This window comes from Callospermophilus lateralis, chromosome X, assembly GCF_048772815.1.
Source record: "Callospermophilus lateralis isolate mCalLat2 chromosome X, mCalLat2.hap1, whole genome shotgun sequence".
Classification (NCBI taxonomy): Eukaryota; Metazoa; Chordata; class Mammalia; order Rodentia; family Sciuridae; genus Callospermophilus; species Callospermophilus lateralis.
Window position 1 is genome coordinate 67,256,504 of NC_135325.1, and position 25,344 is coordinate 67,281,847.

At 35.7% G+C, this 25,344-nt stretch overlaps 1 protein-coding gene and 1 pseudogene across 1 annotated transcript; both read right to left on the bottom strand.

Moving 5' to 3' along the window:
• Positions 1 to 2,664: 2,664 nt before the first annotated feature.
• Positions 2,665 to 3,270, bottom strand: LOC143639461 (transcription elongation factor A protein-like 3). Its single transcript, XM_077107622.1, has one exon. The coding sequence runs from the start codon at positions 3,268 to 3,270 to the stop codon at positions 2,665 to 2,667; it is 606 nt and encodes a 201-aa protein (XP_076963737.1).
• Positions 3,271 to 11,186: 7,916 nt separating this feature from the next.
• On the bottom strand, positions 11,187 to 12,231 carry LOC143638582 (MKI67 FHA domain-interacting nucleolar phosphoprotein-like; annotated as a pseudogene).
• Positions 12,232 to 25,344: the final 13,113 nt, after the last annotated feature.

The window sequence follows — 25,344 nt, forward strand, 5'->3', positions numbered from 1 at the left end:
TCTGTGTCTAACATACACACAATACAATTGAATTTCCAGGGTCATGAGACTGATGTGTGAGAGAAGCTTGCACTATATAGCCTAGACCTACTGTAGATACTGTAGATCTTTTTTCCCCTCTGATTACCACTCAAAACTAGAAATTGTGCATAGTCCAAGCACAAAAGTAATATGATATATGTTGCCTCTAAAATCAAAAGCATGAATTTCCATAAATTAAGTGGAAAAAGATAATCTTCAGGTATGTGCTCAACTGCTACTCCTCCAGGGCATCTTCCCAACTTCCTGGCCTCCCATGATGGCAGGCATGCTTTCACTCTTTTGTGAAGCTATGTTCCTGTGGCATGTACAGAACCCCCCACTGGGTCTTTTTACAGCACAAATCCCACAGTTGGTTAGTTTCACTTTGCAGAGTCTATGTTCCTGGGGTTGAGAAGTCCCATCCACTACAGCCCAGGAGCTCTCCTTGGTGCTGCAGATTATGTATTCTTTAATAATGTCAGCTTGGACTGTGAACTACAATAGCTTTGGGAGACTGTAAACAAACCCTGGCTAAACAACTTAATTTCTTTATCCAAGGTTATTTAGGTAGATAGGGGCTAAAAGGAGAATAATTCATGATTCCTGATTAGTCATTATTATTTCCAATTTTACTAAGTGCCTAATATTTGTCATTTAATTATGCTGGGCATTAGGAATATGAGTATGAAATAGACAGGCTATGCCCTAAGATTCAAAGAGTATAATGCCAATATTTCTCATTTTTTACCACAACCTACAGTGAGAAATAAACTGTTCATCACAACTTATCATACCCACATGCATATACATATAAAACACAAATTTCACAAAATTAATATTCACCCTAACTACCTACAATGCAATTTGATATTTCCTATTTGTCTCTATTATATCCCATTTCATTAGAAAATTTGTAGCTTTTGACCCACTGAATTGATTTCAAGATATATTTTGCATGGAGAAAGGAAAAGTGTGGTTTAGTGAACATGGTCCATTTAACAATCTGTGATGTGTATATTGTATAATGTGTATATTTATCCCTTCAGGCACATGATTTCATGTGAAGTTGGAGTATGGAATCTGAGAAGAGTTTCCCTTCAGGAGGTGTTTCTCCAAGTTCAGTGTGCAAAAGAATCACCTTAGGATCTTGTAAAAATGAAGATTTTAACTTGGTAGGTCTGAGATAGGGCCTGAAATTATTATTCTATTTCAGATTATCCCTCAAGTGATGCTGATGAAACTGGTGCATAAGCCACAAGTTTACTACTAAAAATTTAACACTCAAAATGTGTTAATGGTTCTACTGAACTGCTAAGGTGGGACCCAATGAGAAACTCCTGTAAATGATTTCAACCTAGGAAAGAGAATCTGCAGGCAAGATATTATTAACCTATGAGAACAAAACAAGTGCTATCATAGATATTGTTTCTGACCTAGCCTGCAATATCTGAATTTAGTGAGAATATTTATATCTCACAAACAAATCAACAAAATGTACACAAATGATCATTTGGCTAAAAAAAGAAACCAAGGATATTAATTAGGGCCTAAGTAGCACTAGGGTGATACTACAAATAACTGATGGTGGTAACTCCAAAGTCAGGAGAAGGCTTTATCCACTTCACTATAGTGGTCAAGGGTGGTGAATATTGGCTCAGCAGTGACTCCAAATAAGTTGACATCTTAAAACCTCTATCATTAAAGGGTGCTAAGCTCAGGATAAAGGGAACAGTGTCCAGCAGACACAGCAGAACCCAGAAGAGAGCAGCATCTATATCTTTGCTGCCTGGACTTGCCTTGGGAATAACTAAGATCTCCCTAGCTTATAGATGACAAGACTGACCCTCATAGAAATGAATTTAAGTTCCAGGCAGATGTCTCTAGCTATGAGTCCCAAAGGTAATGTGAATTTTACTTATTTTACATTCTGACATGGAATTTTAACTGTCTTCAATGATATCACAGGCTTAACCAACAGTTAATTGCTTATCATGTATTGTTTTCTGGTTTTAGAATTTTAATGTTATGATGCTGGCAAACATAATCCATATCCTTTAAGAGAAAGCAGAGATCAGTGAACAACAATCAAAAAACTAGTCAAACATGGAAGAGCCATAGGATGGTAGAGGATCCAGGAGAGGGGACAGCAGTGCCCACTGACTTGATAACACCTATGGAAGACCCACAGAGGGTATACCAGCGAAGGAAGGTATGGGGGCACCTAAACATCAGGTAGTCAAACTCATTATATAAAACAGGCAAGACCTATTCTTGTTTACTATGTAGGAATAACCATTATCTCCTTTTTAGTGAACACACTTTCAGAGTTTTCTGTGTGTTCAAATGAATTATGTCAACATATTTACAGTTTTACAAAAGTTTGCTGATACTGTACCTGTGGTTCTGCAAACTGTTTATTATTTTACAATGTACCATGAACATCTTTTCCATGCACATGGGGTGAAAATTCTGTACCAAAAGACAGAGCGCTGTAGTTAGATCAAAAAGCTGCTGGCAACAAGAGTGACACCTAAAGCAAAATATCAGCTTAAGGTTAAAGCACAGGACCTGGCAAGAAGTATCTACCAGGGAAAGCAGGGCTGGCAATCTCATCAGAGAAGTCTGAATCCATGACCAAAGGCATTAAAGGTAGGGAATATCGTGTAAGCCCCTTTGGCCCCTACCTCCACCCCTCACTCCCCTGACACCCCGCTGGCCCCTTGGGTTGAACGCATCCTGAGCATCTCTTTGCATCCAGTGAAAACTACCCATTTTCTGTTGTTTTTTCCTTAGCTCTTCCTGAGCCCTTGACATATCTGCACATTCTCTCATCATGTCCTCACTGCTCAAATGCCTGTCCTGTAAGTCCTCCTGAGAGTCCTTGGGGGAATCGTCGGTGCCCCTGTCCGTTTTTCTTTTGGCTTTCCGGGGCACATAATCTTCAGCGGGGCGCTTTTCAGCGGCCCGCGGCTCGCTGGCTGGCTTTGCCTGGGATTCTGGCTTGCCCTCCCCTGGTGGCTTGCTCTGACCTCCCGACTTGCCCTGCTTTTCTGCCTTGCCCCCATCTTTCGATTGTCCCTTCTCTTCTGGCTCTCCCTCATCCTCTAGAGTTCCCTCCCTTGCTGGCTTCCCCTCCTCGTCTGGCTTTTCTTCTTCATCTGATTTTCCTTCATCTTCAGGCTCTACTTCGTCTTCTGGCTTTCCCTCGTTTTCCAGTTTTCCTTCATTTTTGCGGTAGGGTTTTTCCATGTCGAGATTCCCCCTCCTTCTGTCATGGGGGGTAGGGATGCAGAGAAGAGGAGACAAAAAGGAGACATGGGAGACTGAAGGTCTGGGGGTGTACGCAGGCCCACAGAATATTGCATCTCGCCCTTAAGAGGGTTCCCCTAAGCTGGTCCGGCCCTCCGAGTGTGCCTCTGCAGGTCCCTTACCCCACACTCCTCCCCCCACAGCGAGCCAACCATTCCCTGGCAGGTCCGTCACCTTCTCCATGCCGCTTCAGCGTGGCGAGGTGCGTGCAATCCATGCGGTGGGGGCGGGTGGTGGGGCACCACAGTCTGTCTGGGGCCGTGTCCTCTGCACTCTCACCCCTTCTGGGTCCCTTTTCATGCTCCCTCCTCCCACCCCCTACTGACCTGCAGAGATCCTGGGCGGGTTGCTCCTCTTTTACAGGCCTCCCAGAGCTCTGGGAACAGATGCGCAGACCTGCAGATAGAACGCAGGGCCGGGGCGGGGCTCAGAAATGACCAGGACTGGGTCCCTATCCTGAATCCAGGCCCTCCTCACTCAATCTTCTCCTCTACTACCCTCTCCCGCACCCCAGCCGCCATTTCTTTTCAGGCCTTGGGCACCAAACCAGGATGCTTTCCAAACTACCTTTGGGTCTGCGTGTCCCCCTCCCCAGAGGCGACCTGCCCAAAGCATCCCTGCTTTCGGCCAGGTCATTCAATTTGTTTTCGTAGGCGCAGAGTGTGAGAGGGGGTTATCCCCAGAAAGCGTCTACGTTTCACTGCCGCACTGCGGGAGTGCCCCCCCCACCCCCGCCCCACCAAGGCTTGCGCTAAAATGGATGGAGGGACGTGGGGGTCGAGAAGGCAACGGGAACTCTGCAGGGTCCTCCTTTTCCGCTGTGCCACCCCGAAACGCGCCCCTCTCCTTATGTATTTCGTTTATCCCTCCCCCTGCCCTCTGTCTGCTGCTGCACTTCCACCCCTGCCCTGGGTCCGCTGGCAGCTCCCGCCTTTGTACTGACCTGCGAGGACCCGGGTCAGGCCTGCGCCTACTCGGGCTCGCAGCAGCCAAGGCAGCAGCTTCAAGAGATGGTTCTGCGTGGGCGCCGGGTCCAGGACCGCACCGCGGGGTTGGCGGGCGCGGGGGCTGGTGCCCACGTCTGCTCCAAGCCAGTCACATGAACACCGCGTCACCCTAACTGGATTCCCCCCCGCCATGCATCCTCCCCACCTCCCCTCTACCCCCATGCAAGAGGTACTGGGGGAGTTACTGACTATGGGGAGGGGGTATGGCAAAAGGGAATTGGCTCACACAAAAGAAGGGGGTGGCTTTCTGAACCCAGGTGCTTTACCTGGAACATCTCACAGCATACTTGCATAATTTTCTTCTCTGATGCTCTTTACAGGTAAGACAGCTGATCAGAGAGGGTACCCAGCTTTGCAAAGAGCTTTCAGTTCCTGAATCCCACAATCACTTTAAAAATCATCTCTATCTGACTCCAGAGCCTAGAGGTGGTGCATGTCAGGGAACTGAGTTGTCACTCTAAATGGCAATGTTCCCAGAGTTTCTTTCTTGGCTTCTTCTTTCCTCAATTCACATATATTCTCTGTCTGGCAATCTCATCTGTTTCCCTCTAAACACCAGTGATTCCCCAATCTGCATGTCTAGACCATTCCCTCCCCAAATCCCTGTCCTACCTTGCCAACTGTCTGTTGGCTATCACTGCCTAAATGTCCCTTAGGGACCTCAAAGTCTTCGTACCCCAAACTGATTCCATCAACTCTTCATGCCATCTCTGCTAGCCTCTCTCTAATCTGAAAACTTCTCTCCTACATTTGACTGTTAATCATTGCTGGAGAATATCAGGTAGCTAACAATGAAGGCAAATATGTTTTAATATGGACTTCAGATAAAACTTCATCAAACAATTGATTTGTAACAGACTGCTATGATTGACTCCTGCTTGCTCTTCTTCCCTTTCCTTTTCCATTTATTGTTCATATTTGTGAAACCATTACCCAACCCAAAGATGGCTATAATGTGTCTTTTTTCATCTCTTTACTCTGTTTGGAGTTCATTGAACTTCATGGAAACATAGATCTGTATTTTTCATTATGATTGAGTATTTTTCAGTATTTATTTATTTATTTGATAAGGTCTTGCTAAATTGCTGAACTTGCAATCCTCCTGCCTCGGCCTCTCAAATCATTAGGATTACAGGTGTGCAGCATTGTGCTGGGCTATTTTTTTTTTCCCCTGTGCCTGCTTGGTGGAGTCCTACAGGTCTCTTGGGCTTGGTTCATTTTTGCACATCCTTTTTCTTTGGATTACATAAATTGGCCTATCTTCAAGGTCATTGATTCTTTTTTCTACCTGCTCAGATCTGTTGTTGTTATCCCTCTGGAGAGTTTTTCATTTCAGTCTTTGTACTATTGAGCTCCAGAAACAATTTATCTTATTATTTCTATCTTTATATTTTTGTCTCTCTGCTCATAGTCTATATTTGGTGAGACATTCTTCCCATTTCATTTTATACTTTATCAATGATTTCCTTTGACTTTGTTGAGCATTTTTAAGACAATTGATTAAAAATCTTTGTTTAGGGCTGGGGCTGTGGCTCAATGGCAGAGCACTTGCCTAGCATGTATGAGGCACTGGGTTCAATTCTCAGCATCACCTGAAAATAAGCAAATAAAGGAAATCCAACTACAAAATAAAAATTTTTAAAAAAATCTTTGTCTGGAGCTGGGATTGTAGCTCAGTGGTAGAGCACTTGCCTAGCATGTGTGAGGTCCTGGGTTCAATACCCAGCACCACACAAAACTAAATTAAAAAATGGAATTGTGTCCATCTACAACTAAAAATATTTTTTAAAAAACTTTGTCTAAGCTAGGCACAATGGTGCACATCTATAATCCCAGAGACTCCAGAGGCTGAAGCAGGAAAATCACAAGTTTGAGAGCAGCTTCAGCAACTTAGCAAGACCTTGTCTGAAATTTTAAAAAAAATAAATAAAGGGGCTGGGAATGTAGCACAGTGGTAGAGCATCCCTGGGTTCAATCCCCAGTACCACAAAAAAAATTTATCTAGTGGGTTCAATATATAAAACTTTCTCCTGTGTAGTTTCTAATAATTTATTCTTCCCTGTAAATTGATATACTTGTAGGATTTTTTAAATGCTTCATCAAATTTTGTTGGAATTTTTATATTTTGGTTATAATATGTTCGCTCTTGCAATCAGATTCTCCCTTTCCCTAGGTTTTGTTTTTGATCTTTATTGTGAGTTATCATTTGTTGTTTATTAGCTTTTTAAATTATATCTGTAGATTCTACATTCTTTGTTATGTGCAGCCTGTGAAGTTAGTATTTTATTAGCTTATTAGTGGGCTTCTGTTTGGACAGTTATTTTAAAGGCCTAGAGCCAACAAAAGGGGGGAGAAAAAGAAGGAAAGACTGTCCCAGTCTTTGCTGATAAGCTTTGAATTGGGGCATATTGCAATGCTTTACCTTCAGCTTGTTTAGAACCTGAAGGTAAGCTCAAAGTGAATTCCTAAGTCTTCTTTGATATTTGCTGAATATGGGAGCCCACTCTTGCATTTGTGTATATGGTATTAATAATTCCCTAGTATATATGAGAGTTTTGTTTTTTAAGCTTGTTCCTCCACATATATACTTTCCCAAACTCTCCCATATCAGGATTCTCATTATATTTATTTGCTGTCCTGAGTGTTGTCTCTTTCCCTGGACTGCTGTGGCCATTATATGAGACTTTAAATGCTTTTGGAAAAATGTCAACCAGAAAGCCAAACCAACCCTAGCCCTGGACGTGTTCCCAGTCTGGTCCTCCAGAGAGATTCCAAGATGTCCACAACCCACAATCTTATAATTCTATAAGATCCCTTACCTCTAGAATTAGTAATCTAAACCAAGAGAATGGGCTGCCATCAAAAGTTCTCTGCCAATCTGGGACATGGTAGGTAGGCAATTTAAAATTTCTCTCTACAAAGCAGTTTCTTTTTTTGCCAAGTTTCTTTCTTTGCCAAGTTTTTATCTTTTTGACTGAACTTCAGAGTTCTGAGAATGTTGATTCTTACTGTTTTGTCTAGCTCCCCAATTGCTCATTACAGAGCCCTGGAGTCCTATACTCTGACATTTTCTGTGATGTTACTTGTGTCTGTTTGCTTTTAAGTCACTTTTGGTGACTTCTGTCTCATTCTTGAAACCATCTTGTCTTATTTGTTGACATGCAGTTTTTCATAGTATTATTCTATAACATTTTTTTTTTATCTACAGGGTTAGTACTGATTTCTTGTCCTTTTTTCCCATTTTAGTAGTTTCAATATTCATCTTTCTTTCTTGATCAGTGAAGCTGAAGTTTTGTCAGTTTTTAAAGATACATATTTTCAAAGATCCCAGTTTTAGTTTCCTTGATATTTTGTCCTCTATTTTATTTATTTCCACTCCAATCTTTACCATTCCTTTCCTTCTTATTTTATTTTATTTTTTGGTGACGGGGCTACCAGGGATTGAACCCAAGAGCTTAACAACTGAGCCACATACCCAACCCATTTTTTATATTTCATTTACAAACAGGTCTCACTAAGTTGCTTAGGGCCTTGCTAAATTGCTGGGGCTGGCTTTGAACTTGCGATCTTGCTGCCTCAGTCTCCCAACCACTGGTATTACAGGTGTGTGCTACTGCACCTGGCTAGTTCCTTTTTTTTTAAGTGGAAACTTAGATTGTTGATTTAAGATTTAAAGGACATGTATTCATCTAAGTAATGCTCTACTATACACATAGGTTTTGATATGTTGTGCTTCTGTTTTTCAAAACATTTTAATTTATCTAATGATTTCTTCTGATGTAATGGGAGTATATTGTCTAATTTCTACATAATTCTAAGATTTCCAGATTTTCTTATGTTTTTGGTTACTAATTTAATTCCTTTGTGATCAGAGCATATCATTTGTATAAATTCAGTTCTTTTAAGTGTATATAGATTTTCATTAAGGCCTAATATTTTTGTTCCCTTGTTTCCCCACTATTCTTTTTTAAAAGGTATTTTTTTGTGTATCATTTTACTTCTCTTGTTTCTTTAACAAGATTTTAAAAAGGTTGTCTTAGTAGATGTCCTAGGAATTAAAATTACCATCATAAAACAATCTACATTGTATCAATTATAACTGATTCAATGGGAAACAAGATGTTTACTCTAACATGTAGCTCCATCCTCTCCTTCCTTCTTTATATTACTAACTTCATAGAAATTACATATGTAGACATTATAAACCCATACATACTGCTTGGTAATTATAGTTTTATAGTATTTTCTCTTATATCAAATAGGAGAGGAAAGATATACACATAAATATTTATGTCATTTCTGTTAATTTACTATTGTAGCTGAAACAGTTATCACAGGAAGTTCCCAGAGCAAATGCAGCCATGAGGCAGTCAGAGATGGTGATTCAAGCCACTGCTCTGCACACACTATCCAGAGGGTTTGCACCAATTTTAAGTCCCACCTGCAATCTATGAGTTTACCCTTTCCCACATTCTCTCCAACATTTATTACTTATATTCTAGATAGTTGCCATTCTGACTGGAGTGAGGTGAAATCTCAGTATAGTTTTAATTCTCATTTCTAAATTGCTAGAAATGTTTATTCATGTATGTGTTGATCATTCATATTTCTTCTTTTAAGAAGTGTCTGTTTATTAATTGTCCATTTATTAATTGTGTTATTTGAGTTTTTGGTGTCAAGCTCTTTGAGTTCTTTATATTTTCTGGAAAGTAACGCTTTATCTGAGGTGCAGGAGGCAAAGATTTTCTCCTATTCTGTAGGCTCTCTATTCACACTCTTGATTGTTTCCTTTGCTGTGAAGAAGATTTTTAGTTCGATATCATCGCATTTATTGATGTTTGGTTGTTGAGGAAGTTGATTTCTAAGCCATTTGGCTTAGAAAGTTGATTTCTAAGTATTTGGCCTACATTTTCTTCAAGTAGGTGCAGGGTTTCTGGTCTAATACCTAGGTCGTTGATCCACTTTGAGATAAGTTTTTTGCAGGCTAAGAGACAGGGATTAAATTTCATTCTGATACATAGATTTACAGTTTTCCCAGCACCATTTGTTGAAGAGGCTATCTTTTCTCTGATGTATGTTTTTGATGCCTTTATTCTAATATGAGATAACTGTATTTATGTGGGTTTGTCTCTGTACTTCTATTCCAATGGTCTTCATGTCTGTTTTTTTTTTTTTTTTTTTAACTATTGCTCTGTAGAATTATTTAAGGGTCTGGTATTGTGATGCCTCCTGCTTCACTTTTCTCACTAAGGATTGCTTTGGCTATTCTGGGCCTCCTTTGTTTCCAAATGAATTTCATGACTATTTTATCTATTTTTATGAATAATGTCATTGGAAGTTTAATAGGAATTGCATTAAATCTATATAGTGCTTTTGGTAGTATAGACATTAGGACAATATTAATGCTGCCTATCTAAGAGCATGGGAGATCTTTCCATCTTCTAAAGTTTTATTTAATTTTTTCTTTGGTGTTCTGTAGTTTCCATTGTAGAGATCTTTCACCTCTTTTGTTGGATTGATTCCCAACTATTTTATTTTTAAAGGCAATTGCAAATGGAAGAGTTTTCTTTATTTCTTTTTCAGCTGATTCATCATTGGTGTATAAAAACACAATTGATTTATGGGTGTTAATTTTATATCCTTCTACAATTTCTAGAATTTCTAGAAATTTAATTCCTTTGTAATCAGAGTATACCATTGGTATAAATTAAATTATTTTAAGTGTATATATATTAATTTATTAATACAATTTCTAGAATTTTTCTGGTGGAGGTTTTTGGGTCTCCAAAATACAGGATTATGTCATCAGCAACTACTGATAGTTTGAGCTCTTCTTTTCCTATTTGTATACCTTAAATTTCTTTCTTTTGCCTAATTGCTCTGGCTAGAGTTTCAAGAACCATGTTGAATAGAAGTGGTGAAAGAGGGCATCCCTGTCTTGTTTCAGTTTTTAGAGGGAATGCTTTCAGTTTTTCCATTTAGAATGATGTGGCCTTGGGTTTAATGTATATAGTTTTTACACTGTTGAGATATGTTCCTACTATCCCTAGATTTCTAGTGTTTTGAACATAAATGAATGTTGTATTCTATCAAATGCTTTTTCTCCATCTATTAAATAAGCATTGGATTCTTATGTTTAAATCTATTTATGTGGTGAATTACATTAATTTATTTCCATATTTTTTAATCCAACCTTGCATCCCTAGGATGTAACTCACTTATCATGGGGCAATATCTTTTTAATGTGTTTTTATGTGATTTGCCTGTATTTTACTAAGGATTTTTGCCTCTTTGTTTTCCAGGGATATTAATCTGAAGTTTTTTTCCTTGTTGTGTCTTTGTCTGGTTTGGGTATTGGGGTGACACTAGCTTCATAGAATGAGTTTGGAAGGGTTTCTTCCTTTTCTATTTTGTGGAATAATTGAGGAGGATTTGTTAGCTCTTCTTTAAAGGTCTGGTAGAACTCAGCTGAGAATCAGTCTTGTCCTGGGCTTTTCTTTGTTGGTAGGTTTTTCTTTTAAGCAGGTTTTACTGTCTTTATTTAGTGGTGATAAAAAGCCAGCAAATCAGTACTTATGTGTGCAGTTAACACTGACCCTTTAACAGAGGCAAACTGAAGAGGAGACAGGAAAACAAGGGGAGACCAGGACAAAGGCAGTGTGAGCCCAACCACTGAAGGCTGTGTTGTGCCCTTGTATTTCAGCAAGGGCAACATGCTGTTTGGTGAGGCCACTTCTTTCCTTAGGGAACACACACACAAAAAAATAGCATATTTTTTTCCTTCACTTCTGTCAATGGCTACTTTTCATTGTACCTTGTAAAATATAGTCAGCCACTGTAAGAAAATTATCACATTTTGTCAGAAGTTATAATACACATAATGCGTTCAGAATTACTGCTTGGTTTTTTTTTGTCTTCATTTTTTTTCCCTGAGTGCTTAGGCATTGGAGTCTCTTGTACTCCTTCTTCTGCACCAGATATAGGCTGCTTGAAAACTATTTCATCATCTTTATCACCATCCATTCCCACAACAAAAATGTTAGTGTACAAAGTGCTGTGGGTCCCTGGTTATCTGTAGACTTCTCAGGAGTGGTACCAGTGCCTTAAGAAGCCCTTTCTTCTTGTTTGGTATGCCTGAAATATTTTTCTTCTTTGTAGGTTTATCTGAAGTCTCTTTTATCTTATTGGATAAAACAAATGAAGGGAAATCATAATGAATTCCTTTTGCTGCTAATTTCTTCCTGAGCAATTTGACTTTCCTTTTAAATCACTCTTCTATGTGTAGTTTTTGAATAAATGTCCAATTTTGATTATACTGCTTCACGGCTGGATGTCTGATTAAATGTCCCATTCCACTCTTTAAAAAGTTCTTCGTGTAATTTTTATCCCAAAATCTTTCACCAAAAAGGTAGTTATTCATTGTTTCAGCAACTATCTTGGCAACATCTTCAGACTTAAACTGCACAAAGGCATAGCCTCTGCTATTTCTGGTCCTTTTATTTCTGGACAGTCTGAATCTTGTAATAGTGCCAAACTGGAAGGAATATGCTTTGATTTGGGTTTTGTAAAGTGCTTGAGGCGGGTGGCCAACGAAGATTACTCCAGGAATAAGTTTTTCTTGCTTTATTTCTCCTGTATTTTACTTATCACAGCAGTAATGTAAAGAAATAGTTGTTTGATGTCTATCTCCCCACAAAGAAAATCATCAACTGTTTTCTAGGCTTGCATTTCCCGAGCCAGCATCAAGTATATACATAGGAGCTGTAAGCTGGGTTATGCACTGGTGAACCAGCTGTACCTTCTTCTGAGACTGGACATCTTCCTGCGGATTCAGCAAAAGAATCTGTCTGGGGGACAGTGAAAACCTGCCATGCTGAAAGCTCCTAAGCAACATAGCTCCACACAGCGTGCTCCCGGAAATCTGTTGGTAGGCTTTTCATGGTGTCTTCAATTTCACTACTTGAAATTGATACATTTAAAATTTTTATGTCCTCCTGATTTAATTTGGTAGGTCATGTATCTCTAGAAATTTGTCAATGTCTTCAAGATTTTCTAATTTTTTGGAGTTTAGATTTTCTAAAGTAGTTTCTGGTTATCCTCTGTAGTTCAGTAGTGTCCATGGTGATATTTTCTTTTTCATCACAAATTTCAATTATTTGTTTTTTTCTTTTGGTAAATTTAGCAAGGGTTTATCAATATTATTCATTGTTTTACAAAAAAACCCATCTTTTTGTTTCCTTGTTCTTATATATTTTTAAGATTTTTTGTAGTTGTGTATGGAAAGAATAACTTTATTTTATTTGTTTATTTTATGTGGTGCTGAGGATCGAACCCAGTGTCTCACACATACTAGGCAAGCACTCGGCCACTGACCTCCACCCCGAGCCCCATGTATTTTTTTAACCTCATTTTCATTCATTTCATCTCTGCTGTTAATTATTTCCTTTATTTTACTGGTTTTGGTGTAGATATGGTCTTCATTTTCTAGGGCCTTGAGATGTAATGTTGGGCTACTTACTTGGTGACCTTTTATTTTAATGAATGAGCTCAATGCTATGAACTTACCTCTTAGAACCACATTCATAGTGTTCCAGAGATTTTGATACATCATTATTCTTATTTACCTCTAAGGATTTATTTTATTATACCCCTGATATCTTTGGCTATGCATTCATTGTTCAATAGCATAGCATAGAATAGAATAGAATAGAATCCAACGTATTATCTCTATTTTTTTGTACATGTTGAGAGTTGCTTTGCAGTCTAATATAAAGTTTATTTCAGAACATGATCCGTGTGCTGCTAAGAAGAAAGTGTATTCTGTAATTGATGGATGAAATATACTATTTATATGTGTTAAGACTAAATTTTGAATTTTATTTTTTAGTTCTGTTACTTCTTTATTTAGTTTTTGGTTGGAAGACCTATCCAGTGATGAAAAAGGTGTGTTAAATTCACCCAGTATTATTCTTTTGTGGTCTATTTGACTCTTGAAATTGAGAAGGGTTTGTTTGATGTACTTTGGTGCTTCATTGTTTGTTTAGGGCATAAATATTTACAATTGTTATTTCATGTTGTATAATGACCTTACACAGTATGAAACGACCTTCTTTGTTTCTTTTGATTAACTTTGGCTTGAAATCCACTTTGTAGCCAGGTGAATTTGCGAATGCCTGTATTCCCAGCAGCTCAGGAGGCTGAGGCAGGAAGATCACAAGTTCAAAACCAGCCTCAGCAAAAGTGAGGTGCTAAGCAACTCAATGAGACCCTGTCTCTAAATAAAATACAAAATACGGCCGGGGATGTGGCTCAGTGGTCAAGTGCCCCAGTTCAATCCCTGGTACCCTAAAACAAACAAACAAAAAAATCCACTTTGTAAGAGGATGAAAATCCCTCCTTGTTTATGAGATCCACATGGGTGATATGTTTTTGTCCCGTCATTTCATCTTCTGTCTGTGGATATCTTTGCCTATGAGGTGAGTCTAGCATATTGTTTGGTCTTGTTTTTTTAATCAACTCTTCCATTCTATGTCTTTTGATTGATAAGTTTATATCATTTATATTCAATGTTATTATTGAGAAATGATTTTTATAACCTGCTATTTTGATTTATTTCTGGTTCTTAATTTGTAGCAGTTTCTCCTTGGATAGACTATATTCTTCTTGTATAGTTCCTCCCTCTGCTGGTTTTCAATTTTATTTTTTATTTCTTCTTCATGAAATATTTTATTGAGTATGTTTTTTAGTATAGGCTTTCTAGTTGTGAATTTTTTAACTTTTGTTTATTGTGGAAGACTTTTATTTCATCATCAAATCTGAAGCTTAATTTTTCTGGATATAGTATTCTTCATTGTCATCCATTTTCTCCCAGGTCTTGGTATATATTTTTCCATGATCTCCAAGATTTTGGAGTCTGGGTTGAGAAATCAGTTGAAATCCAGATTTATTTACCTCTAAATGTGACCTATCATTTTTCTCTAGCAGCCTTTAAAATTCTATCCTCATTCCATATGTTAGGTATTTCATTATAATGTGCCTTATGTGGATCTGTTGCGATTTTGTGTGTCTGGAGTCCTGTGTGCCTTCTTTATTTAATTTTCCATTTCATTATTAAGGTTTGGGAAATTTTTGGATATTATTTCATTGAAAAGATTTCACATTCCTTTAGTTTGTATTAGAGACTTCATCCATCACAAGAAATTTTAAATTTGATCTTTTCATATTATCACATCTTTCTTGAAAATTCTGTTCATGGTCTCTTAGTGTCTTTTTTCCATGGTCAACTTTTTTTTTCAAGATTATATATTTTGCATGCATTACCTGAAATTCTATTTTTCAAGTAGTCTAGTCTGCTGATGATACTCTATTGAATTTTTCATTTGGTTTATTGATTCCTTCATTTTGAGGATTTCCACTTGTTTTTTTATTTTTCCAGAATCTCTCTTTTTGAAGTAATATTTCACTTCCTGTATTTTCTCTCTGATTTCACTCCTTACATTTTCTTTTACCTTACAGATCAGTTTAACTATGAAATTTCTAAATTCCTCCTCTAAAACTTCTTCCACTGTGGTGTCAATGGATTCTGTTATTAAGTTATTTGGTTTGCTTAGAATGGTTTGTTCCCTTGTTGTTTCATATGATTTGTGTGTCTGCCCATTTATCAGTATGAGTTGGCCATCTTTGTCTCCCTGCCCCTAGATATTTTTCAATCAGGGGGAAAGATGGATTTTTTCTATCAATGGTACTAGGAAAATTGTATATGCACATTCCAAAGACTGGAGTTGTACCTTTACATCATCTTAAACATTAATTCAAAATAAATCAAAGACTAGTGTACAAACTAACACTATAAATGTCTTAGAAGAAAATATGACAAGAGCTTGATGACATTGGATATACAATTTTATATGGTACTGAAAGTATTCAAAACAAAAGAAAAATAAATTGGACTTCATCAAAATTAGATAACTCTGCATCAAGATACACTATCAATAAAGTAAAAAGGCCATCAACAGATTGGTAGAAAATATTTGGAAATATATATTTTATAAGGAATAGGGATTGAACCCAAAGAACTCAATGACAACAATGACCAAAGAAAAGAAAACAAATCCATAAAAATATTTTTAAAAAGACAAAGAAATTGAATAAACTTTTTCTCCAAAGAAAATATACAAATGGCCAATAAGCACATGATATTATGTTTATCATATCTATTCACTAAGGAAATAAAAATCAAAATCACAATGAGATACCACTGTATACTCATTAGCATGATAATGATAAATAATGTAAATGTGTAATTGTTTTATTATGATAAATAAACAGAAAGTGTTGCAGAGGCTGTGGAGAAATTAAAATGCTTCTACATTACTGATGGGAGTGTAAATGATGCAGCCACTATGAGAAATGTTATGATTTTTACTCAAAAACTTAACATAATATTGTCATATATATTCTAATAATTCAACTTCTGAGAATATAACAAAATATTTGAAAGTAAGAACTCAGATATTTGTATAACCATGTTCATAACTGCATTATTAACAATGATCAAAATGTGAAAGGAATTCAAGTGTCTATCAATAGATGAATACATAAAAAATATGTGATGTATAATACAGTAGAATTTTGTTCCAGTTTAAAATGAATGAACACCTATTACATGATACAATATGAATGAACTTTGAAAATATACCAAGTGAAAGAATCCAGACACCAAGGGGCAAATACTGAATGATTTCTGTTATAAGGTACCTAGAATAGTCATATGAATATAGACATAAAGTAGAACAGTGGTTTCCAGAGGTTAAGGAGAAGGGGAAATTGGGATTAGAGAGAATATCAATTTGGGCATTATGAAAAATTTCTAAAGATGGATATTGATATAAATACACAGCAATATGAATATACTTAATGCTACTAAATTACACATTTACAAAAGACTAAGATGTAAATTTTCTATTATACTTATTTTCTACAATAAAATATCTAAAAATATTAACAATCTTTCAATGAACAATGCAGTGACATTTATTATAATCACGATGTTTTACCACCTACATCTAGCTTTAATACATATCCAACATCCTAAAATAAAATTCCTCACCCATAAAGCATCCCCTGTCCATTACCCTCTCCTCTAGTCCTTGGAAACCAGCAATCTATATTTTATCCTGTAGTATTCTCTACTAAAACTGCCATAACAAAATGCCAAATATTGGATAACTTAAATAATGAACATTTATTTTTCGTAGTTCTGGGGGCTGAAAGTCTAAAGTCAAGGTGTCTGCAGTGTTGATTTCTCCTGAAGCCTCTTCTCTTTTTGTTCTCTTCTTTCCGAGTTTTTGATGGCTGCATTTTCACTCTATGATCACAATACCTTTGCTCTGTAAACACACACTCTAGATGTCTCTTTCATTTGCTTACTTAGGTGACAAGCAAAAACTATATATATTTATGGAATACACCATGATGTATTGATAAATGTACACACTGTGGAAAAGCTGAATCAAGCTATTTAACATATGCATTAACTTACATACTTATCAATTACCTAAAGTCTACTGTCTAGGCAATTTGCAAATATACAATGTTGTGTCATTAATTGTAGTTACCATGCTGTTCAATCAATCTCTTGAAAGTATTCATCCTAACTGAAATTTTGTGCCTTTGACAATTTTCTCTTAAAAACCCAATCCAGTCCCTGATAATCATCATTATACTCTATTTCCATGAATTTTATTTTTAAAGATTTCACATAAAAGGGAGATCACACAGTGTTTGTCTTTTTATGCCTGGTTTATTTTAACATAAGTAGGTTGGTTCATCCATATTGCCACAAATTACAGGATTTCTTTTTAAACACTGAGTAACATTCCATTGTATGTATATACCATATTTTCTTTATCCATTAATTCATTGTTGGACACACAGGTTGTTCCCATATCTTGGCTATTATGAATAATACTTCATTGACTGTGGGAGTGCAAGTATCTCTTTTGCATACCAATTGCATATCCCTTGGATATATATATCTATTAGTGGGATTGGTGGATCATATGGTGGTTTTATTTTCATTTTTGAGGAAGCTCCATACTTTTTTTGATAATGGATGTACTAATTTGAATTTATACCAACAATATACAAGATTATCCTTTTTCTGAATCTTCACAAAAGATGCATCTTCTATCTTTAAGATAGTAGCATTTCTAACAGGTGTGAAGTGTCATTCCATCTGTGGTTTTAATTTGCATTTCCTTGATGATCACTGATACTGAGCATTTTTTCATTACCTATTGGACACTCTTATGTCTTTTTTTTTTTCTGGAAAGGTCTATTCAGGTATTTTTCTCATTTAAAAGACTTATTAGTTATCTTGTTATATATATGTTGTAGATGAACATAATACATTTATTTATTTATTTATTTGATTATTTATTTATTTATTTATTCATTTATTTATATGTGGTGCTGAGGCTCAAATCCAGTGCCTCACACTTGCTAGGTAAGTGCTCTACCACTGAGCTTCAACCCAAACCCAAGTTCCTTATATATTTTGAATATTAATCCTATATTACATGTATGGCTTGAAAATACTTTCTCCCTTCTGTATGTTGTCTGTACATTCTGTTTATTGTTTCCTTTTCTCTACAAAACATTTTATTCTGATGTAGCTTCATTTATCTATTTTCATTTGTTACCTATAATGTGGGGGTCATAACTAAAATTGACCTCCAAATTACATTGCTCAGATCAATGGAATTGGCATTTTGCCTACATTTTCTTCTAGTAGTTTTACAGTATCAGTTTTAAGTTTTTAATCCATTCTGAGTTATTTTATATATGATATGAGACAAAGTTCTGATTTCCTTACATTACATGTAGTAATCCAGTTTTTCCAGCATGCTTTGTTTTTTAGGAAACATTACTTACCCGCTAGTGTAATCTTGGCAACTTTATAAAAAATAAATTGACAATAAATGTGTGAATTTACATCTGGGGTCTACATTTTATCTCATTTGTCTATGTGTCTATTTTTAGACGAGTACCATGCAGTTTTGATTACTATGGCTTTTTTTTAAAGTTATTGTTATTTTAATATTTTTAATGCTTTTTTATTGCAATATAGTTATACATAATAGTTTGGCTCATTCTGAAACAATCGTATGTGCATGGAATTTAATTTGCTCCATTTGAGTGCTTGGTGTCTCCTCTTTACTCCTTCCTCCTCCTACTTCTGTCCTTGTGTCCTGCTGGTCTACCATTTATTTATTTATTTATTCTTAATTGGTGCTTTATAGATATGCATGAAGGTGAAATCCACTGTTGTATATTTATTAATGCATATAGTGTAATTTTGTCAAGTCGTTTCCACATTTCCTTCCCTTTCCTGTCATTCCTGCCTCCCCCTTAATCTCCTTCTCTTCCATTGATCTTCGCTTTATCCTAATGATATCCAAACCCCTCTTTTCTCTTTGCTCTAGCTTATGCATATGAGAGAAAACATTTGACCCTTGACTTTCTGAGTCTGGCTTATTTCATTTAGTATGGTGTTCTCCATTTCTATTTATTTACCCACAAATGCCAAAATTTCATTTTTCTAAATGTCTGAGTAAAACTCCATTGTGTATATATATCACATTTTTGCCCCATTTATCTATTGAAGGGCACCTGGACCTGTTCCATAATATGTTTATTGTGAATTGTGCTGCTATAAACATTGATCTGGCTGTATCACTATGGTTTGCTGATTTTAGTTCTTTTGGATAAGTACCAAAGAGTGGGATAGCTATGTCATATAGTGGATTCATTCCTAGTTTTTTGAGGAATCTCCATACTGTTTTCTAGAGTGGTTTTACTGATTTGTAGTCCCACCAACAAGGTACAGTTATGAGTCTACCTTTTTCCTGACATCCTCGCTGGCATTTATTATTTATATTCCTGAGAATTGCCATTCTGGCCCAAGTGAGATAAAAACACAACATAGTTCTGATTTGCATTTCCCTGATTGCAAGAGATGTTGAACATATTTTCACATACTTTTTGACCATTTGTATTTCTTCTTTTGAGAAATGCCTTTTTAGTTGTTTTGCCCATTTATTGTTTGGGTTCTTTTTTGTATGTGTTAAATGTTTTGATTTATGTATGTATTTTGGATGTTAATTCCTTATTAGAGGAGTCGTTTGCAAATATTTCCTCCCATTCTGTAGGCTCTTACATCACACTCCTAATCATTTTCTTCATATAGCTTTGATGAAATCAGGTAGTGTGATGACACAATCTTTATTCTTCTTGTTGAAGACTGCTGTCACAATTTGGGGACTTTTGCATTTCCACATGAATTTTAGAATCTTTATGTCTATTTCTGTAAAAAGTGCCATCAGTATTTCAGTAGGGATTTCATTGATTCTGTAGATAACTTTGGGTACCATAAATATATTATCAATATTAATTTTCCTGACCCAAGAATACAAATGTCCTTCTGTTTATTTTTATTTTATTCAATTTCTTTCATTATGGTTTTCAGTGTGTAGATATTTAACTTCCTTGGGTATATTTACTCCACAGTATTTTTAAAAATATTTAATTTTTAGTTGTAGTTGGACAAAATACCTTTGTTTTATTCATTTATTTATTTTTATGTGGTGCTGAGGATTGAACCCAGGGCCTCACATATGCTAGGCAAGCACTCTACCACTGAGCCACAACCCCAGCCCTATTCCACAGTATTTTATTATTATTATAATAACTATTATGAATGGGATTATTTTATTATTTTATTTTTCAGACAGTTTGATATTGTCTGTAGAAATGCTGCCAGACCATATTGAGATGAAGACAGTGTTAAGACCCTCTTATGATTATTTTCTCATAGAAACACCAATCTAAAAAGCTATTCATGCACAAGTTTGATTTCACAAGAGCTAAGAATACACTGAGAGATAATAGTACCTAGTTTTATAATAAGAAAAGACACATTGAAGAAGATAGGAAGTACAAACTTGCTTGCATCATCCTTTACCAAACTCCAACTAATGAAGCATGAAGACAGAAATCTCTTTCTTGTAGGAAGGGAATGGATATTCTGATGCTCTCTGATGCTCTCCCAACCCCAAGACTATAGTCTTTGAACCCAGTAGTAGGCCTAACACAGAGAAATCCAGAGTCTCACAGTCCCTCCCCTAGAGCAGTGCTCACAGATGGATTCTTGGACCTACCCTAGTCTGGTAGGGAAGAGACTGCTTCTACCATCCTTCCCCCAAACTCAGATAGTACAGTCCAAAGAAAAGCTGCATCTACTGGGGAGTAAGACGAGGACTAAGCATGGGACTTTGTCTTTGATCTTAGTGCCAGGCTGGTGAAACTCAATACCAGGTAGATCCTAACAGTTCCTGTCTGTAGGCCAGGGCCATGAATAGAGCCTTAGGACCCACCCCAGTGCCAGATAGAGACCTGCTGTTCCAGTGGGGTGAACTAATATTCTGGAGCACATCACTACTCTAGTGGACTTAAACAATCTCAAGCAACATATACTCCACAGCAGAAGGCCCTCAACAGAAGTACAGACCTTTGTGTAACCTTTGTGTTGTGCTGGTCTCAGGGCTGTAATCTCTAGTTCTGACCCAATGTTGTAACACTGGCAACAGTAAAGCTACTCTGATGCTCTCCCAACCCCAAGCAATATGACATAATATCACTGTCTCTATGGGGAAAAGTCTAGTATATAGTTGTTGCTCAGGAGCCTGGGTCTATTCCCTCCATGATGAAGCCCAGTATGAGACAGAGTCCTGTGTATCTGACCATAGGAGAGAGACTGTGGATGAGGCTTCTGGACCTAAACCAGCCCCGGGTGGAGGGTTGCAAGGATGGAATACTCTTTTTAGTAAATCCACCAGTTGATCCTGAATAACACATCAACTTCAGATTTGTGACAAACTCAGACTTGGTGTTCCCCTCTAGTGCTGAAACAGTGGCACATAATAAGATTCATAGCAAACACAGCCTAAGGGCACCATCTAGTGCTTAAATAGCAGCAGTGATCACAGGTTCAAAGAAAATAACTACTTTAGAATTAATTTCTTGAAGAACGGATATATATAATTAATCTGAAATAAGTACTTAATCCTTCCATGAAAAGACACTGCCATGTGCCAATAAGCATCAAAAAAATTTCAGGGAAACATTAACTCATCTATTGAACAAAATATAGTGTTAGAAATGAATCTTAAAGTAATGGATATGCATAAATCCTCGAAGTTAGAATTTAAATTAGCTGTTTTAAGGAAATTCAATAAACTTCAAGGCGATAGATAATCTGTTCAGAACTCTTATTAGTAAAACTTAATGGAGACCAAAGTATTTTAAAACAAACAAATTATTGAGCTGAAATGCATAATAAACAAAATTAAAACTTTCTAAATGGCATCAATAGAAGAATAGATTAAACAGAACAAAGGATAAATGAGCTATTTGAAAATATACAGATGGGGGAGAAAAATAACAAAGAACAAAGATAAATGAAGAAAGCTTACAAGAAATTTGGAAGAAAATATTCAGGTTATTAGGAATCAAGAGGGACTTGAGAATGCCAAAGATGTAGAGCAAAATTTCAAAGAGAAAATAATAGAAAACTCTCCAAACTCACAGAAAGATACAAATGTCCAAGTACAGGAAGGTCAAAAGTTACCAGTCAGATTAAACTCAACTAATCTAGTCTAATCAAGACTTCAAAAGTTCAAAATAGAGAGAGGATTCTCAAGACATCAAGAGAAAAACAAATAATGCATAAGGGTATTCCAGTTTGCCTGAAAGCAGACTTCTCAGAAGAAATATAATAGACAAGGGGAGAGTGGGATGAGATAATCACATCGCTGAAAGAAGAATACTGTCAACTCAAAATATTGTACATAACAAAATTATACGTATAAATGAAGGGGAGAAAAAGGCAAACAAACAAATACTAAGAGAATTTATTACCACCAGACCTGTCTGACAAGATACAATAAATGAAGTTTCCTGAACTGAAAAAAAGAAATGTTACTGAATGAGAGGAAAACTGCAAAAAATGCAAAAGTTACTTGTAAGAGCAACTATCCTGACATATTCAGAATTCTCTAATATTGAAATTTGGTATGTAAACTACTTAGTCCTAATATAAATATTAAAAACATTAAAAATTTTAATAACTACCCGAACAAGTTAAGAGGAAGGCAACATAACAAGATACAAAATGGGATGTCAAAAATGCAAAATGAGGAAAGGAATGGAGTGTAAATACAAAGTTTTTACATCAGTCTTTTTCTTTTTTTCGCCTATATTTATGATCAATGTTATCATTTCAAAATAATTTTCTACAATCAGAAGATATAATGAAAGCATCGTGGTAATCAGAGAGAAAAAAAACTACTATAGATACAACAAAAATAATAATTTAGGAATTAAAACATACTACTAGAGCAATGATTTAACCACAAAAGAAGACTACAAGAGGGAGAAAGAAAAGAAATTTTTTAAATGTTAAAACATAGTAATAAAATAGCAGTAGAAAGGCCAGAGGCTTTACCCAGCAATAATAACCTCAAACATAAACGGATTAGCTTCTTCAGTTAGAAGAAAGTGTAACTGAATGGATTTAAAAAAAAACAAGGCCCAACTATACTCTGCTCACAAGAAACTTTAAGTCAAAAGCAGCTAAATGAGGCAAGAAAGGTCATTATATAATAATAAAGGGGTCAATTCAGCAAGAAGAAATTTCAATTCTAAATATATATGCACCCAATGTCAGAACATCTAAATGTATGAAATAAATATTAATAGACCTAAAGGAGAGAAATAGACTTTAATGTAATTATAGTAGGGGATTTTAACATTCCACTTTAAATATGAGAAAAATCACCCATACAGAAAATCAACAGAAACAGTAGAGTGCAACTGTACCCTAGATCAAATGATTCCAACAAACATCTACAGAACACTCTTACTATCAGCTCTGAACATAATTGATCTCAATAGCATATGAAACATTCTTCAGGACAGATCATATTGTGAACTCCAAAAAAAAAATTTTCAACCAATTTTAAGAATTGAAGATAATATTAAATATCTTTCCTGACAATAATGCACTAAAACTGGAAATCAATAACTAGAAAAGTTTTGGAAACTATACAAATGCATGGGAATTAAACAACACACTCCTGAACAACGAATAAATACAGGAAGAAATTCAGAAGGAAATTTGAAAAATTTCATAAAGCAAATGAAAATAGAAACACAGCATATTAAAACCTATGGGATATAGCAAAACAAATACTAAGAGGGAAGCAAACAGCAATAAGTGTCCACATTGAATGAGTAGAAAGATCTCAAAAAATAATCTACCAATGTATCTAAAAAGATCTAGAAAAATAAGAAAAAAATGAAACAGAAAATTATTAGAAGGAAACAATAAACAAAATTAGCAAATAGAGGCTAATAAAATAACAAAACACCAATTAAACAGAGAATTAGTTTAGAAAAGATAAAATTGACAAACTCTTAGGCTGACTAACTTAGAAAAAAAAGAATGCTCAAATAAAATCAGAGATAAAAAGGATACATACCACTGGCACAAAATACAAAGAATCATTATCAATTATTAGCAATAACTACATATCAACAAATTTGATAACCCAGAAGAAATGAAAAAAATTGTTGGATATATATATATATATATATAATCTTTGCAAAATTAATCATGAAAAATATAAAACCTGTATTTCATATATAGGTTGAGAAAGAAAGCAATAACAAAAAAGATATTAAATCAATAATGAAAAGTCTCTCATCAAACAAAAGCCCAGGACCTGATGGTCTCACTGCTAAATTCTACCAAACATTTAATGAAGAAGTAATATCAATTCTTCTCAAATTATTCCAAAAAATTTGAAGAAGATGGAAACCTCCCAGAATCATTCTATGAGGTCAGCCTGCTCCTTCCACCAAAATGAGATACACACCTACAGACACACAGACACAGACACAAACACACACACCTACACACACATACACAAAAGTTACAGGCCAATATCCTTGACAAATACAGATGCAAAAATCCTCAACAAAATATAAGAAAACAAAAATCTAATATCATATCAACAAGTTTATTCATTATGATGAAATGGGATTCATCAGAGTGATGCAAGAATGGTTCAACATATGCAAATCAATAAGCAAGATATACCACATCAACAGAATGATGGACAGAAAGCACATGATAATCTGAATAGATGCAGAAAAGGTATTTAATAAATTTTAACAACCTTTCATGATTAAAAAAAAAAAACCTGAACAAATTAGGTACAGAAGGAATGTTCATCAACATAATAAAGGTCCTGTATAACAAACCAACAGCTGAAAAGGGAAAAGCTGAAAGCTTTCTCTATAAAATCTTCAACCAACTAAGGATATCTCCTTTCACTACTTTTATTCAACACACTATTGGAAATCCTAGCCAGAGCAATCAGGCAAGAGAAATAAATAAGAGCCATCCAAATTGGAAAGAATGAAGACAAATTGTAAATGTTTACAGATGATACAATCATTTATAGAGAAAAACTGAAATATTTTACCAAAGAACTATTAGAACTAATAAAATTCTAAATTTGGAGGATACAAAATCAACATACAAAAATCAATATCATTGTTATTCACCAATAGCAAATTATCTAAAGCAGAAATCAAGAAAACAATCCTATGAACAATAGCTATAAAAAATAAAATGCCTTGGAAGCAATTTAGCCAAAGAGGAAAACAATCTCTATAATGGGACCTATGAAACATTGATGAAAGAAATTGAGGAAGACACAAAAAATGGAAAGACGTCCCTTGATCATAGATTGGAAAAAATCAATGTTGTTCAAATGTCCATACTTACCAAAGTGATCTACAGATTCAGTGCAATCCCCCTCAAAATACCAGTGACATTCTCCCCATAACTACAAAAACTATCCTAAACTTCCTGTACATC